At 42.6% G+C, this 18,535-nt stretch overlaps 1 protein-coding gene across 1 annotated transcript in view; it reads right to left on the bottom strand.

Annotated features, from left to right (window-relative positions):
- Hsd17b4 (hydroxysteroid 17-beta dehydrogenase 4) overlaps window positions 1-14,997 on the bottom strand; it is a 53,207-nt gene extending 38,210 nt beyond the window's left edge. The window contains exons 1-8 of the mRNA XM_048333908.1: window positions 14,857-14,997; window positions 13,011-13,064; window positions 7,965-8,072; window positions 6,697-6,756; window positions 5,808-5,829; window positions 5,672-5,718; window positions 4,298-4,382; window positions 3,642-3,829 (exon numbers count right to left, since the gene is read on the bottom strand). Coding sequence (XP_048189865.1) covers window positions 3,642-3,829; window positions 4,298-4,382; window positions 5,672-5,718; window positions 5,808-5,829; window positions 6,697-6,756; window positions 7,965-8,072; window positions 13,011-13,064; window positions 14,857-14,914 — 622 coding nt within the window. The 5' untranslated portion in view covers window positions 14,915-14,997. The remainder of the gene's footprint in view (window positions 1-3,641; window positions 3,830-4,297; window positions 4,383-5,671; window positions 5,719-5,807; window positions 5,830-6,696; window positions 6,757-7,964; window positions 8,073-13,010; window positions 13,065-14,856) is intronic.
- Between the last annotated feature and the right edge of the window lie 3,538 nt (window positions 14,998-18,535).

Raw genomic sequence — 18,535 nt, 5'->3', positions numbered from 1 at the left:
AAAGTACTACATAGAAATACCTCCATTTTAGGGTTGGCCCTGCCATGTAAGTGACCTTGGTAACATGAGTAGTCACTGTACCCATGGAATCCAGCTTCATCAGTAAGCTGGTAACCAAAATGTCTTAGTGTCTATCTCCCCAGGCTGTTTAAGGCCCAAAGGAATTCAACTGTTCTTCTAATGCCTCCCAAGTCTTACAGTGTTATACCATCCTAGCCAAAGGATCACACAAATACGAAATGCTCTGATAGGATGAAAATCCAATTGTGAGTTGGCAAATATAACTGTGCACATCACTTCATAAACAGATCTGCTCACTGATCTTAGCACAGGAAGCACTGTCTATTCTCTCAAGAAACACTGTACATTTTTGCTATTGTAACAAAGTTGCACTTATAGTCCTGAAAGTTAGTGTAACTATTTATATACAAGGTTTCAGATACTCCAGTTACTGACTTCAAACTGAATGCAAAATTAATACATCTATAAAGTCTAAGAATCTATTATCTTAGTTAGGTAAGGAAAAAGAAGGAACATAAGCCGCAAAGGAAAATACCTCTGCTTTGCATGCCACTTCAAATGCTAACACTAATGTTATATGCAAACATTCCTTTATTTTCCTCTCTGCTTTTGTTTGTATGTTCCCTCCTATTCTGGGTTTCTGTAGAGATTCCTGGTTAAGTATAGTTTGTGTCTTGGAACACTCTCCACTGTGGGCAACACTTAAGAACAGATGGGTTCGAAACGCTTTACTGCCTGTGCTGGGGGAGGTGGGGCGTATGAAAGCACTCACCTAGCCTGCAGCACCTCAGCACCTGGGATGAGCACAGAATTTGCTTTACTCCAAACAAGTTTAGGACAGTCTAAATGAGCAAGATCCAGAAGCACATATTGCATCTTTTTTTCTCATGTGAAGAACAAAAATGTTAAGGAAAAACAAACATGAAAACACAGGAGTACTATTTGGGAAGGGGACGGGCCCAGTTAGGAGGGGTTAGGGAACAAGTAATGGTAATGAGTGAACAATCAAGCCTGTTATAGACATTTATTGAATATGTCATAATGAATCCATTATCTGGTACAATTAATAATATGCACTGATAAAAAGGGAGGGAAGGAACTGATAGAAATTAAAACCAAATCTGAGTATGTACAATGAAAATCAAGAATCATAGATTGGTATGCCAATATAAACTCCCTAAACTGAAAGGAAATGAGAAAAACAGGATATATACGAACTGTGGCAAGGTGCTGGTGACTCACACCTGTACTCCTAGATACTCTGGAGGCTGAGATCTAAGGATGGTAGTTCAAAGCCATTCCAGGAAAGCATGTGAGACTCATCTCCAATTAACTACTACCAAAAACACTGGAAGTGGAGCTGTGGTTCAAAGTGGTAGAGTGCCAGCCTTGAGCATAAAAGCTCAGGGACAAGTGCCCAAGCCTTGAGGTCGCCCCACAACCTACAAAACCAAATTAAATTTTGTACAAAAGGGACTGTGGACATTTAGAAAGATATAATATACATACAATGGGAATGCTAGAAGGAAAAGAAAGAGAGATAATGAAGTCCAAGAAATTCCTACATTAGTGAAAGGCACTGTATTGGTCAGTTTTCCATTCCTAGGACAAAACTCCTGAGCAGAACAACTAAATGGAGGAAAGACTTATTTTGCTCTGGGTTCATGATTTAGTCCTCAGGGCAGGGATGGTACAGGAATGCTCAGAGTTCAAGTTCATTTTGTCATGGCAGGGAAGGTATGGAAGAGCAGAACTGTCCAACTGTTAGAAGGGCTCTATGCACTGAGTCATACCTATGACCTACCTTCCCCCCAGGCCCTGCCTCCCCACCAGGCCCCACCAGCCAGTTTCCACCCCTCCCAAGTCCACTCTGACCCAGCATCCATCAGGTGACAATAACACAGATTAAGTCTGGGCACTAAGGATCTAATCTTTTCTGGAGTCTTCTCACAGAAGTACACAAAAGGCTGTTTTACGTTTTACAAGCATTTCCAATCCAATCAAGTAGCCAAGATTACCCATCACGGAAAGCTGTACTCACTAACTTTCCTGGCTTTGAACCATGATCCTCAGATTTCAGCCTCCTGAGCCACTGGTGTCCAGACAATCTACCTATCTATCTCTTAAATGGGTAAAAGATTTGGATACCTCCCCAAAGAAAATAAATACATGAGCAAACAAACTTATAACACTCAGCACATTACAAATTACCCTGAGGTACTGTTACTAACCTATTAGAAAAACCACACGTCAAAAAACTAGTTTCCCAAATGCCGATGAAGCATGGCACAGAACTCTCATTCACGGATAGTAGGATTCCAAAATAACCCAAAAGTAACCATTTTGCTATAACCAACCAGCATTCACTGAACAAACTGAAATTTATATCCACACAAAAAACATTGTGTGGCTAGGCACCAGTGGCTCAAGCTGTACTTCTAGCTACTTAGGAAGCTGATCTCTGAGGATCAAGGTTAGAAGCCAGCCTAGGCAGGAAACTCTATGAGACTTGTGTTTTCCACTAACCACCAAGAAGCCAGAAGTGGAGTAGGAGCTCAATTGGCAGAGTGCCAGCCTTAAGTGAAGACTAAGGAACATTGCCCAGGTCCTGAATTCAAGTCCTAGTACACAATTTAAGTCCTAGGAACACAAACATGCATGTGTGTACACGCACACACATGCACACACATGCACACACATCACACACGCAAACACACAAAAGCTTCATGTGAAGGTTTATAGCTGCTTTGTTCCCAATTGCAAAAAATCAGAAGCTACCAAGATGTCACTCAGCAGATAAGAGAATAAACAACTGTTCTGCACTATAGCACAATCATTCTTGAATGAAAACAGAAATGACCTTCCACCCCAGAGGCGTTCAAGAAAAGGAAAGAATAAGTGAAGCTCAAGGCACTTCAAAGGACACTGAACTATTCCGTATGATGCAGCAATGCTAGATAACACATTTGTGAAAGGTCAGACAGCTGTAGAACCCTAGCGTAAGCTATTAACTTCAGCCAACAGTAACTATCAATACTGGTTCACTGTTCAGATACACGATTTTTTAAACAAGAAACAGTGAGTAAGAGAGAAGTAGTACAAGAAAATTGTCTTTCCAATATTTCCATAAAGCAAAAACTGCTCTAAAATATATTACTTTCTATAATACATATTTTATTTCACACATCATATATTTTATAATTATATACGCAATCATTGTATAATTATTATAAAAGACTAAGAATTTGATTACCACATTCTATGAAAAATATGGATTGGGGCAGGGGGCATGGCTCAAGTGAAGCCTGCCTTGCCTCATGTTTGTGAGACCCTAAATTCAATCCCTGGTAGCAAAAATAGAGAATAAGAAAGGAAGGAGAAAAGGAAGGAAGGAAAAAGGAGAGGGAAGTAAGGAGGGAGGGAGGGAACCATGAATGTAACTATGCAGATAAAAAGAATAAAAGTTTACTGTGATCCAATTACTTTTCAGCTTTCTACTGTGGCTTTTACAATAGCACAACTTGCATAAAATACTTTGGAACTGAAAATAAAAACAACAACATACTTTTGCAGAGGTCAGTGCGCACACACTGTAGCACTGAGAAATCAAAGCTTCCTACCTTCTGGCATGACAGTCTGAGTCATGCGGGACCCAGCATTAGGGGCAATGGTGTTACAGTAGATGTTGCTCTTCTTGCCTTCAATCGCAAGCGTGTTTGCCAGGCCTAGGATGCCCAGTTTAGCAGCACTGTAATTTGCCTGGCCAAAGTTGCCGTATATTCCTGAAGCCGATGAAGTCATAATGATCCTGAAAGAAAAATATCATGTTCTTCCATGTTCTGAGAATGTCACAGCATAAGCCCTATATTTCAGTCCTGTAGCACTTGCCAAAGCAATTGCAGATTCTGTCCTTAACGCCTCACAGACATTTGTACATCCAGAGCAAGGCTGGTTGGTATGAAAATAATCTCTAAAGCTCAACTACAACAATAGAACTATTTAAAAAGACAGAGCCAAATAAATGTAAAGATCATAATGCATATTCAATACTTATGAAGAACATAACTAGCAACATATAAATTAAAATTTTAGCACAAATTATTAGAACAAGCAGTTCTGCCACTGCCCTTTCTTGTTACACTAAACATTAAGGCATTGCCACCTTACACACACATTTCTGAAGCCTACACATACATAAGGTGCTTCCCCTACACCAAGCATTCACTTCCTATCACTTTGCACGGAGCGAGCACACAGAACAGCTGTCATCTCCCACCTTCCATATCTCTGCTTCTTCATATGTTCCCATGCTGCCCGGGTCACCTGGAAAGAGCCCCGCAAATGGACTCTCTGGATCATATCTGAAACAAGAAATTCATTTTTATTACGTTTATCAAAAATTAGGCATATCCTATAATCAACATGACAAATGCTTTATTTACCCATTTTATTTATTGTTCATATTATACCCAGCATTCAAACCACCTGCTCACCCTTCTCTGAGTATATCTGCTTTCATTAGTCAGTAGTCCATACCTGTACCTCAAAGACACTATCTTATACTTGGTGAGACTATCATCAACCCTGCACACGTCAAAATATAATACATACATGCTTTATGTAAAAGTTTGTTAATATAAACACCCAAGAGCTTTACATATATACGAGCCCTCAGTGCTAACAATTAAAACACAGCTCATCATTAAGACCATATTTTTCACAATACTTGCCAGTTAATTCCTGAACTGTGGTTGTCAGGAGAGAGGGGAATTAAGACAAGAATGAGGAGTGGTAGACAGGAGGGAAGCAGAGAAGGGCACATTGCAGTCAGATCGCAACTATACCATCACTCCTAACCTAAGCTCCTGGTCAGCAAGTCTTATCTTTCTTATCTTATCTTTCCAGCTTCTTTTCTACTCAGGTAGAACAAAGAAGAAACAAAAACCTCTTTCTTGGCTTAATCCTAATACACAGGACTTTTTGTTCTTCCAAAAGACTTCTGGGGACAGCCTCAGCACTACCACAGCATTGCCATCACCTCACTCGGCTCCTACACCTGCCGCTCGCTGTCTTGGCCGTGACAGTGTTAAGGTTCTGGTGGCCAATGAAAGTAATGACAAAGAAGGGCCAAGATGAATCGTTGTCCAGACTCAGTGCTTTCCAAAAGGGGAAGAAAAATGGACGTTTCCTATTATTAAAAGCTTCACATTTGCATTTTAGATTTTGTTCTGCTTTGCCCCAGACCTCCACTGCTTTTAATTGTCAGTTGCTTGGACTCTTTCAACATCCTACTCTAGTCTTGAAAAAAGAATTATGTGGCTAGGTGACAGCATTTTGATAACGACTTCAAAGAGGAGTTAGTACTGCTAGAAAATGGTGGCAGCCTCAAGCAGAAAAGAGGAAAGAGAGTTTAAAAAAAGTTATTGTAGATCATTTCTTCCAAGCAATTTAACATTTTTAAATGTATTAAAGGTTTAAAGAAATAGGTATGTCCAAGTACACATCATTTCCAGTGCAACATTTGTCCAACATTTATATCTGCAGCAGTAAAAGCAGAAAGAAGCAGATTTTTCCTTAAGTATAAAAAACTCATTTAAATATTAAAAAGATGAACAGATAGCTATGTTCACAGAGACATTAAGCAACTCACCCCAGTCTTCATCACTAATCCTTGAGAAGGAGCGATCCCTCAGAATCCTAAAACATTGATGTTATAAACAATGAGGGGGATACACACTTACAAAGAGCTGCAAGCAGTACACTATCCGTGAAAAAGAAATACTCACCCTGCATTGTTGACCACAACATCTACAATATAAAAAGATCCAAGTCACATATTTAAAAGTAAGCACATTAATTACAGCTCACATTTCCTTCAAAAACTGGCTAAGTATCACAGGTACAGAATATATCATGGCACCAGTGGCTCACTCCTACAATCCTAGCTACTCAGGAGGCTGAGATCCTCAGATCTCAGTTCAAAGGCAGCCCATGCACAAAAAGTCCATGAGACTTTTGGTAGTTTATCTCCAATAAACTACCAGAAAGTTGGAAGTGGTGCTGTGGCACAAGTGGTAGAACACTAGCTTTCAGTACAAAAGCTCAGGGACAGTGCCTAGGCCCTGAGTTCAAGCTTCAGGACCAGCACCAAAAAGTTTTTTGTTTTATTAAATAATATTAACAATAATAATAAGGGAGGGAGCTTAGAAATACATTTTAAGGCACTTACAGTGTAAAAAAACAAAAAACATGTTACACATATGTAACTATAAAACTGCCACCTCAAGTTCTTTATGGAAATAAAGGTTAATTAAACCATAAAACAAATCCAAACTGTGATTATCAACAAAGAGTGATGTGTTTAGTAAATAAAAGTCAGTGTAAGGCTAGGAATATGGCCTAGTGGCAAGAGTGCTTGCCTCGTATACATGAAGCCCTGGGTTTTATTCCCCCGCACCACATATATATAGAACACGGCCAGAAGTGGTGCTGTGGCTCAAGTGGCAGAGTGCTAACCTTGAGCAAAGAGAAGCCAGGGACAGTGCTCACAGGCCCTGAGTCCAAGCCCAGGATTGGCCAAAAAAAAAAAAAAAAAAAAAAGTAAGTCGATGTAAAATAGTGTATTAGGAAGGTAGCAGGTAATCAGTGGGGGCTATAAATGAAAAGGACCCTCACCTATTCTTCCAAACGCATCCAGGGCTGTCTTCACTATCTTCTCTCCTGCTTCCACTGAGTCTGGAGGGAAAAGAAATCAGTGCACAAGTTCATTACTCTCCCTCACAAATCAGTTCTAAGATCCCTGGGTCAGAGCATAAGACTGATAAGTGTTCACCCAACAGAATACATTTCTGAGAAAAAATACATTTGTGCTACAGGTACATAGCAAATCAAACCATATAGTCTAATGTTGCCAAGCAAATAAGGGGAGAGGAAAAGAGAGAATGTCATCCAGAGAAGCACCATCCGATGCAGCTTTCTATGGGAATGGACAGGGCCCATTTCTGTACTGTTCAGTAAATGCTTTTGGTTATTAAGTGTTCAAAATAGTTTGAGAGGCAAACATTTAATTTACATTTAATCTCAAATAACTACACGGGCACATCTCTTTGTACAAATGAGAATTTAAGGGGAATGTACAGGTCTAATTTGAAAAACACACGCTCAGTATTATATAACATGGAAAACAAACCCACTGATTACAACACTGATTACAAGTTTGTGGTTCTGTGATATTGTGCTCATCATCCCCTGGCATGGCTTACATCTCGAACTGTATTTCAGCTGCTCTAATGGCAACTCAGCATCATCACTATCTACTCTTCTCTTCTTTGTTCACAGGGGTGACCCTTTCACAGCACTCATACAATTACTATGATTCTACCGAGCAGGGCACATATGTAATGCCTTGTACTTATTTGTGTTGTTCTGAGGGCCTGATGTTTGCATATTTTAAAAAACTGCTTCCCAGTGAAGCATGGTATATTATAGAGGACTCCAGGCATTCACACACAAACAGTTAAACTAAAGGAGTATGCTTTAGAGCAGGAACCTAAAGACGTAATCTCTCTGAGCATTTAAAATGCCATTTATCTAAATGAATTCCAGAATATGGATAGTTTTTTGGTGGTGGTGGTGGTATTTTGGATTTTCTGTCTGCTGTTGTTCTGTTTCTCTTTTCTTTTGAGGAGGGGCAAGTGGGGGGCACAGAAATGAAGGGAGGAAGTTGAACAAATATAGTCATGGAATTTAGTATGCACTATGTGGGAAATGAACTATGCAACTTGTGGGCACAGTCAGGAGGGAAGACTGTGAAAGTGAAGGAAGAGCCGACAGTGTCGAAGAAGAATTGTAATCATTACCTGTCTCTGGTTTAAAAAAAAAAAAAGACTACAGATTAATCCACATGAGATAATTTACATTGCAAGTACTCTCAGATACCATACCATAGTTGGCTACCGCCTTTCCACCCTTCCTTCGTATCTCTTCAACAACCTTGTCAGCAGCCAAAGAGCCTTTACCAACTCCCTTGAAGTCTCCTCCTAAGTCATTCACTGCAAAGGGAAAACAAACAATTTATTTCTAGGCCTTCCAAATATGTCAGAAATTAATTTTCAGAAGTGTATTTCTTCAATCCTCTGCCCAATTCCCTTTCCTCCTATCCCCACCCTTCAAATCACACATGCATTTTGAAAATATACCTATTTTTCATCACTGTATAAATAGCAAAAATATTTAAACATGGGTTCCTCTTAAGAAAATTTTAACTTTGCAACACTTTTCCTCCTTTGAAAGAAAAAAAGACATGATTCAAGTAACTTTTTGGCAAAGAAAAAAAAGTGAAAACCATTTAAAGACACACATCAAAAAAACAGAGACATTTCTTGGTCTAGAAACTAAGTGTAGAACTTGAAGATAGAATAGTGATCCTTTGAGAGAGGGTTGCAGGGGGAGGGGAGGTGCAGTAAACTAGTTGTGACTGTACACATGATATGCATGGATGGGAACAGCACACAGAAACCCCTTAATTTGTACAACTAATACATATTATAAATTAAACCTATGATCCAGCAATTCTATTTCAGGATGCTTATTCAAAAGAACTGAAATTAGAAAAAAATGAAGTTTTCAAATATGGAAGAGGTATTAGCAATCCCACCCCCTGCAGAACTTATTCACCATATACAGTAAATATATTTCTGCACTCTACAATGCAGAAACAAACAGCCCAAATGTCCACCACTGGAAGGAAGAATGAGTAAAGATAACCTTGAAGTTGCTGGGCACTGGTGGCATACACATGTAATCTTACATACTCAGGAAGCTGAGATCTAAGGATCTCACTCAGTTCAAAGCAGCCTGGGCAGAAAAGTCCATAAGACTCTCATCTCTAACCAACAAAAAGCAAATGGAGGTATGGCTCAAGTGGTAAAGCAACAGCTTTGATTGCAAAAGCCAAAGGAGAGCTTGAGGTCTTGAGTTCAAGCCTCAGTACTGGCATATATAAACATAAACACACACACACACACACACACACACACACATACCACAAAGATAACCTCAAAAACATTATGCTAAGTGAAATAAAATAATCACAAAGGAATGCAGAATTCCACCCTACAGAGTATCCAAAACAGTTAAATTCTTAGATCCAAAACAGAATGTGAGGCTGGGAATGTGGCTTAGTGGTAGAGTACTTGCTAGCATCCATGAAGCCCTGGGTTCGATTCCTCAATACCACATAAACAGAAAAGGCCAGAAGTGGCACTGTGGTTCAAGTGGAGTGCTAGCCTTGAGCAAGAGAGAAGCTCAGGGACAGTGCCCAGGCCCTGAGTTCAAGCCCCAGGACTGGCAAAAAACAAAAACAGAATGTGCTTGCTGGAAACTAGGGAGAGATTTGGAATGATAATAATGGTTATAAGTTCCAATCACTTAAGAAGAGTAGGTTATAGATCCATTACATTGAGAAGTGAAGGTCCTATATGAGCATCAATATTCTGTATGAGCATTATGTGCATCCCTTTCCAGTGTTTTGTTATATGAACCAGATTGATAATTCCCCTTGTGTAGGTCATTCCTATGAGCCAATCTGCTTGTTCTTTCTAACCTTAAGGTACGGTAGCAATCTCTGACTACTGCTCCAAAGACTATGAACAATGGTTTGGGCCAGATATGGTAGAATACTCCTGAAATCCCAGCTACTGGGGAGGCAGAAATGGGAAGATCAAGGTTCAAGACTGGCCCAGGGAAAAGTTAGTGAAGTTCAAAGCAAGCCATGTCTGGTAGTACATACCTGAAGTCCCAGCTACGAGGGACATGTAGTAGGAAGATCATACTCGGGTACAAGGCCAGCCCTAACAAAGTTAGTGTAAGACCCTATGTGAAATACAAACTAAAAGCAGAAGTACTGGTGGCATAGCTAAAATGATAAAGAACCTGCCTAGCAAGTGTAAAAGCCCTGAGGTCAATTCTCAGTATAGAGAAAAAAATAAATAAAACATATATACAGGCATATACACATGCATATACATGCATACATATATACACAAAAAGACAAATCTCTTCTAGTTAGACCACACAAGCATCACCCTCCACCCACCCTCCCGCAGCCCCCTTGCTGTCCCTTCTCCTGGGCACAAACCCTACTGTGTCATCACATTCACTGGGACCTTTCAAATGTCTTCTGTGTTCTCCCTTGGGAATCATGGTTACAGAGGCTACTGGCTCTTACATAGCAAGGGGGCTGCCAGTCCCTTTGGTGGGCTCTGGCTCCATCTCCTTCCTGTTCTACTGTGCCAGGCCAAGGTGGCTGCAGCTGCCTCCCCAGGCTACACCCAGACTGTGGTTGGTGTAATGTTCTGAAGGCAACCTTTAGAGGACTTCAGTGGATTTCCCTATTACTCTCTGGCCACCTGTAAAGATCTTGTAGTTTGGGCCCACCTCAATGCATTAAATTAATTTGGGAGGATACCATACCCAAGCCTCAAAGGCACATCCTAAAACAAGAGATATACAACTCCAGTCTTTGGACCTCTTTTCCTGTCTCTACTCACTACCCAGACAACAGAACCTGGTCTCTCAGCTTTAAACTCCACCTACAAACAGAATAACATGTATGTATGGAGCAGGGAGTGACAGGAGGACTGCATGACTGATGTACACATTAAATGTGCTACTCCAGTGGTGGGTGTGTCAGGACTGGATTGTCAAGAACCAAGAGTAGAAACGGGGAAGGGGAGACAAAGACAGACAGAGTTCTGTATCTTACTGCCTACTTCATGTCTCTAACTGAAAGTCTAGTAGAAATGTCTATTCTCTGCCAATCTGTTCCTCATTCACTCTTTCCTTATCTTACAAAATGTCACTCTCAAATTTTTCAAATGCTCTGCACAAAAACTTTGGAATGCTCCTTCATTTTTCTTCCCCTTACAACCCACATACAAAGTATCAAAAAGTCTCCCTTCAAAAATACATCCAGAATTTAACCTCTCTACTCTTGTCCATCTCTATCACCCTGCCCAAACCACTACCACCTAGAATGTGGATTTACAGCCCATTTTTCATTACCAAGAAATTACCTGAGGCAGGAAACTTTACAAAGTGTATTCAGGTCACAGTTCAAGAGGTCCAATGGTTGAGACATAGCATGCACTTTACCAGTACAGCATGATGTTACACACCAATGACAAAGAACAGGTGTGTCTCTATTGTCCTCTCTCCTTAGGAAGCCACTAGGATTCAATGGGGGGGGAGGGGTGTCTGTTCTAATAATTTCACAGAAGGCTCCAGAGTCAAATTAAGTTTCCACTTAAGTTACCTCACATAGGATTAAACCTCACACCTGAAGCCTTGGAGGACAAACCACACCCAACTATACTGCGAATGCTGCAATAACCTCTAAAGGCCTCTTCGCTTCTCCTTTTTTTAAAGTAAAAAGTTATACAATATACACAAAAATGAATCAGTAATACGGTAAGCCCCAGTGTGTCCAACCCTCGCCCACATTTCCACTCCTTATTCCCTACAAAGCAAGCAGAATATTCCATGAAATATTTAGGTCAGGTCATGCTGCCTCTGTCCTCTGAGAGCTGCCCACCCATGTCAGGTGACAAGCCATGCTTTACTGCACACTCACTGGGGTCCATAACTGGCCTATAACCTCCTCACTCCTCCCTGTCCCTGCTCCAGTGACTTCACACAGTCTAGTCACACCGGCCCTACCACCACCCTGAAACACACCTGCTCCTGCCTCAGGAACTGCAGACCTGCACAGGGTGCCGGGGCCTCTGGGCATCACAGCCCTGCAGGCACTTTCTGTGCTCCTCCATGCACCACCGGTCTGTCCTCAAAGACTGTCCCCCAGCACTACTCTCTACATTCACACAACACACACACACACACACCTCACTTTCTGCTGGTGTGTCCTCACAGGTCATCTTCCAGCAACATATACACACACATACACACACATACATATATATTCTCATCTCTCTCTCTCTCTCTCTCTCTCTCTCTCTCTCTCTCTCTCTCTCATCAGTCTTGGGACCTGAACTGTGGGTCTGGGCGCTGGGCATGGGTGTCTCACACCTGTAATCCTAGCTACTCAGGAGGCTGAGATCTAAGGATCACAGTTCAAATCCAGCCCAGGCAGGAAAGTCCATGAGTCTCTTATCTTCAATTAACAATCAAAAATTGGAAGTGGCGCTGTGGCTCAGGTCGTAGAGCACTAACTAGCTTTGAGCTGAAGAGCTCGGGGACAATGCCCAGGCCCAGAGTTCAAGCCCAACGACTGGGGAAAAAAAAAAAAGAAAAAAATTTATTCAAACAATCTCAGATATGCCATACCCATCCCCCCAAAAGAAATATGTCTACAATAAAAGAATGAACAAAAGATATTTTCCTTGCATAAAGCAATATTCTGAGTCCTTTGGGAGACAGGAAAAAAAAACAGCTTTTTGCTGGTTAACTGGAGACTAGTCTCATGGATTTGTCTTCCTGGGCTGCATTCAACCCATAATGCTCAGATCTCAGCCTCCTGAATAGCTGATATAGGCATGAGCCACCAATGCCCAGCTAAAATTTTCCATTTGTTATGAAAAAAACAAACTTTCAATCAAAAAATTTTAATTCAGACAACCCATATTTGATTCCCTGATTCAAAACCTCAGTTCCCAAAATTCAGTCATCTCTTACCTTTACCTACATGTTCACAGGATTTCTCTTGATTCTGCATGAGCATGTAAGTCTCCAACTTCAGACACTTATGACCACAACACAAAAGCAAGTTCCTTCCACACAGTGCTGCACTTCATTACCAGTGCCATTAGTGAGAAATTTTGGGAAACTACCATACTTTAAATAGTAGATTTAAAAATCAACTTAAATTTCAGCATTTGAGAAAAAAAATTAAACTCTGACATATTAGAAAGACAAAAGTAGCTTCCCAAACTGTACTTTCCTTATCAGCTAATTAAAAAGATACAACAGCTTACCAACAACTGATGCTCCTCTTTCTGCAAAAGCCAGGGCGTAGGCACGGCCCAATCCTAATAAAAAAGCAAGATGAGAAAGTTCAGGAAATGTGAGCAGTTATTTCAGTTCCCCCAGCTGAATCCCTGTTTTAAAGTAGCAATAATTCCACTACAATAACAATCTTCATTAGAGATCGTTACTGCTTCAACCTGACTCCATCCTCTCTCTAGCAAAGGTTCCCCCGCCCACACTAGGTGCTGGAATGCCAAGGTAAACAGAGTTCCACTATTAGATGTATTTATATGAACTTTAAAAGGGGACAGTCAAGCAAGCAGAGGCCTCCCAACTGAGTTCTGGCTGTTACTACTAAGAATCTGATTTTCTGGAAAATTCCTACGTGTTAAAAAGTAGCACCCCCAAACAGGTGCTGGTGGCTCATGCCTGTTTTCCTGGCTACTCAGAAGGCTGAGATCTGATTGTGGTTCAAAGTCAGCCCCAACAGGAAAAGTCCATCCGTCGCTTCATCTCCAATTTAAAAAAAAAAAAAAAGCAGCACCTGTAGAGGTAACTTCTCAATCAGGCTTCCTACTCCCTAAATGGCAGCTTCACCGCAGTCTGGAAGGTGCTGACTCTTTGAATCACAAATTTTACCCAAGTACCTGAGGTTAATCCTTTCTGCTTAAAGTTTCTAATTATTTCTGTATCCTGCACCGAACATGAAATCATAAAACACAAAAGAAGTCTTCGACTCACAGCTATGAAATATAAATTTATAGTCTCAAGGGAGATATATACAAAGACACATCTATGTATATCATCTATAGATTATATTTCATTTTATGTCCATTTTTGTGTGGAATAACCCAAGAAAAAAGGTGAGACTGGAAATCAGGATCTGCTTTGCAGAACTGACCAGTGTGGCTACGAGACGGTATTTACTTTGGAATTGTTCTTTTTTTTTTTTTTTTAGGAATTTAACATAACTCATAAAATTTACTGACAAACTGGGCAGCTTATATTAAAGACAAAATAATTGGTGAGTATACAAACAAGATGAGGTGGGAACGTATTCTTCTCCAAAAAGAACCTAAATTATAAAGTTTTCCAACACCAGGAGATACCCCCCAAATACTTAATTAGAACTGAATCCACTGCTAATGAGTAAGAGGGCCCCGACAATTTGTGGACGAGAGGCCCTACCTAACCTTATCATTACCCATCACAGCTAATTAAGGTTTCGCAAAATTAAGCAGAGTGTTGCAATCAACACTTGGCAAGCAGAATAAAGTTCAGAGCGCACTGCAGGGACTGTAACTGTGTCAAGGGTGAGTGGGGGGCGGGTCCCAGGGAACACAAGGCGCTCGGTCCCAGGCGACTCCCCCTGGAAGTCCCGAGCGCCTGCGCGGTGCCTGGGAAAATCGCCCGTGCGCGCGGAGGTGACCGCGGTCGCCCACGGGTGGTTTTCAGCGCGTGTGCTGCACAAGCCAGGGGCTCCTGGCGCGGCCTTCCGCCCACGGGCCGCCCTGCTCCGGGGACGTGGGGCGCTGCCTCGTGCGCCTCCTCCCACCCGCGCCGGACAGCGCAGCTCGGGCCCGGCCGCGGGCACGGCGGACGGGTGCCCGCACAGCCCTCCACGGCCCGCCAGCAGAGGGCCCTGCAGAGCGGCGCGGAGCCGAGGCCCGGCCAGCTCTGAGGGCCGCGCGGAACCGGGCCCCCGCAAGCTCTGAGGGCCGCGCCGGGTCGGGTATGGGCTCTCCCGGCCCCGCAAGCTCTGAGGGCCGCGCCGGGCAGGGGCACCGCCTCTCTGGGCACGGCCTCCCCGGTTGTCACAGCGACGGAGACGCACGCCCGCGTCCTGAGGCTCACCTCCGCCCGCCCCGGTGACCACCACCACGCGCCCGTCGAACCGCAGCGACGAAGCCATGAGTGCAGCCTGCAGCGAGCGCCGCTCTCGCCAAGAGTCACCGGGCACCGTCGGTGCCAGCTGTGCTCAGGGGCGAGGCGGGGTGGGCGATACGCCCACTTCCGGTAGGCGGTGCCGTCGCAAGCGCCGAGCGAGCGCTTGGACTCCTGGGAATTGTAGTCCAGCGAGATTCCGCTCTTGGGGGGTGTGGGGGTGGGATAGAGAGGCCTGGCTGCCTGGACGGTGTGGCACCTGGTTGCTTTGGCACCCAGGGCTCCTCCACAGCCCTGGCCTTGCGTCATTCACTCACTCCACTGGTTTACGTGCAAGCAGCCCTATCCTTGACATGCTTCCAGATGTGTCCTAGCTGCCTGGAGCCGGTGGCTCGCTCCTGTGGAGGCTGAGATCTGAGGGTCTTGGTTAGCGGCAGCCAGGCTGGGGCAGGAAAGTCTGTGTGTCTCCAACTGACCACCAACTAATCACCAAAAAGCCAGAGGTGGGGCTTAGCCCTGAGCAAAAAGAAAAGGAAAACAAGGCTCAGGGGCAGCGCCTAGGCCGAGGCCAAGCTGCAGTTCAGGCGCATGCGCACACGAAAGGAAAGCCAACCTTGGCCAGGTAAACACTTAGCAGAATGCCAGTCAGTGCGCTTCAGCACTGATCAGTGGCCTGATGTGCCTTAGACACCCAGTTCTCCATAGTGTAGTGAAAAAAAAAAAAACGAGAAAAAGAGAGAGAATTTGAGAACACATCCAAGTATGGACAGAAAAAGCTTAATTAGTAAAGCGAAGTAAAGGAAAAATGGCACCCAGCCCAGAAATGTTGCAGGCACACCTGATAACAGGTGCAATATGTGTACCTATGATGAAAGAGAAAGTTGAGTTTAGCTCGGGTCTACCTTGAGGATAAATTTTCCCTTTTGATCTGACACCTGGTACATTTCGTTGTTGTTGTTTTTTCCTTTTCTTTTTGTGTTGTTTCTAGGGCTTGAACTCAAGGCCTGGGCACTGTCACTGGGGTTTTTTGTTGTTGTTGTTGTTGCTATTGTTCTTGTGGGTGTTTTTTTTTTTTTCTCTCTCTCTCTCTCCTGCTCAAGGCTAGTGCTGTACCACTTGAGTCACAGTTCCACTTCTGGCTTTTTTTTTTGGGGGGGGGGTCGGTAATTGGAGAAAGAGTCTCATGAACTTTCCTACCTGGGCTGGCTTTGAACTATGATCCTCAGATCTCTGCTTCCTGAGTAGCTGTGATTACAGGTGGGAGCCACCAGCACATGGCCCTGTTGTTATTCCGGATGTTACACTTTTATCAGCGGGGCCAGAGATTTTGAGATTGGCATGCTTAGCCCCTCTGAGTCTTTGATGTATGGACAACACTTCAAACAAAGGATAGGCTCTGCCACACATTCCTTGCAAGAGGGCATCCCTTCTCCAGGTGAATATTTTAAACATGTTTTGTTCCAGAAGGAGTCATTTCCTTGAGTGTTTGTTTTTCCCAGGTGTTTTTTCTTTAAGCTATTCGTGCTCAGTTAAAAAAAAAACAGTGCTAGCCAGATGCCAGTGGCTCACACTTGTAATCCTAGCTACTCAGGAGGCTGAGATCTGAGGATTGTGGTCCAAAGCCAGCCTGCACAGAAAAGTCTCTGATAATCTTCTCTCCACTACCCAAAAGCCAGAAGTGAAGCTGTGACTCAAGTAGTAGAACTTGCCTTGAGCACACTAGCCTTGAGCACAAAGAAGCCCAGGGACAGTGCCAAGGCCCTGAGTTCAAGCTCCATGACTAGCACAGAAAAACAAACAAAAGAAAAACAGTGCTTATCATGCTTAGAGATTTCATGTTCCAAGTACAGTCTTGAACATGTATCTTGTTGGATTTCACTGAACTCTTCATTAGCTAGAACTCTCTTGTCCTAGATTCTCCAGCCATTCCTCAGAGCCTGGAGTTGGAGAATCCGCTGGGATCTCATCTACGGAATGTTCCTTCTTAGTCTATCCTTTAGAACAAATTTACTTAGTGAAGTCTTACAGAAAAAGACCTGACAAAGAATATATGCTCAAGCAATACCTACCTTACCCAGGTGTGTATTTATAGAGTAAGTTCAGGCTGATATTCAAGCTAATCTTTTTGCTTCCAAATAAAACATCATAAGAAAATTAGTGGAAAGATATTGGCAATCTTGCTTTGCTTAAATTTCTAAAGCATTTACACTAGACTATAAACCAAAATTTCTTTTCTATAAAAATATATGTAGTTAGAGAGACACATGTACAAAAAAGAAAGACAAACATGTACAAAAGCAATACTTACAAACTGTTTGGTGAAAATGAACTGAACAACTGAACAACTCGGGGGGGGGGAAGGGAAAGGGATAAGGGGGAGGGGGGAATGAGGGAGGAGGTAACAAACAGTACAAGAAATGTATCCAATGCCTAATGTATGAAACTGTAACCTCTCTGTAATTCAGTTTGATAATAAAAAATATATATAAATAAAATAAAATAAAAAAAGAAAAACAGTGCTTATGTGTTTCTAATAGAACTACTCATTAGTACGGTGACTTTTAATTCCTGGCTGCTCTTTCCTATGCCTCATTTTTCCTGATTAACTCTCCTGTGTAGAAGTCACCCCAGAACTGTCAGAGGACAGTTCTACACCTCTACTACTGACTTGCTCAAGTAGTATCACACAGGGACCCCCAAAATGCTAAGCACTCCTAAGTGAGTTTTCAACTTGTTTATCAAGAACAATCATATGGTGTTATTCATTTATTTGATATTCATTGAGTATCTATCTACAAAGGGCATTGTCTATCCTGCCTGTATTCCCACTCGTCAGCTCCACCCTGAGTCAGTATCTTGCTTGCTTAGCCTTTGGTCCACTTCTGCCTTATCACATTGAACCTTTGAGTTATGGTGCTCACTGGAAGCCAGGGAGGCAAGGTCCAGGACACTCACCCCAAAGACAAGAAGCAGGGTAGATGTACTTCAGACCACAGCACTTGCCTGGATGCTGGAGACCCTGGGTTCAGTCTCTAGCACCAGGGAGACTAAAGGGTCTCTCGCAGAACAGCTAACTTTCCCGAACGTGGTAACAATGTTCTCTACACTTGAGTCCTGACAAAAAGAAACAGCCTGAAATACCTGTGAAGGCTACAAATCACTCCCATTATGTGAACTTTAAATACAAAATCCATTCTGTTGTCATCTAAGAGGAAGTGTATTCAGCCCCCAACCTGAGTCAGAATTTAGGGTCTATCAGACATTACCAGACTGGGGAGCCAGTCTCAAGATCAGTTTCAGCTGGTGATGGACCACACCCGATAGAGGACTAAGTGATAGGATAAGCAAGATCAAGAACAGTGAGTACCAAAATAAATATGACTTGACTGTGAACATAAGGCCATGAATAGTGTACTATAGAAACATATATTGTCATGGACCCTGGAAGGAGTATGAGTAGAGGAAGGATTAGGCACAGCACTAGTTTAAAATTAGCTCCCAAACCAGCTTCAACTGTGACCGGTTTGACTAGGATGTGCCTTTGTAGATGACTATATCACACAAGGTTCTGATGGACAACTCCCACTTACAAGGTATTGAAGTGTGGACTTCAGCTGCAATGTGTTCCTTTAAGATAATAAGAAGCCAT

This window comes from Perognathus longimembris, chromosome 25 (genome assembly GCF_023159225.1).
Source record: "Perognathus longimembris pacificus isolate PPM17 chromosome 25, ASM2315922v1, whole genome shotgun sequence".
Classification (NCBI taxonomy): Eukaryota; Metazoa; Chordata; class Mammalia; order Rodentia; family Heteromyidae; genus Perognathus; species Perognathus longimembris.
This window is presented reverse-complemented; position numbering and strand designations above follow the sequence as displayed.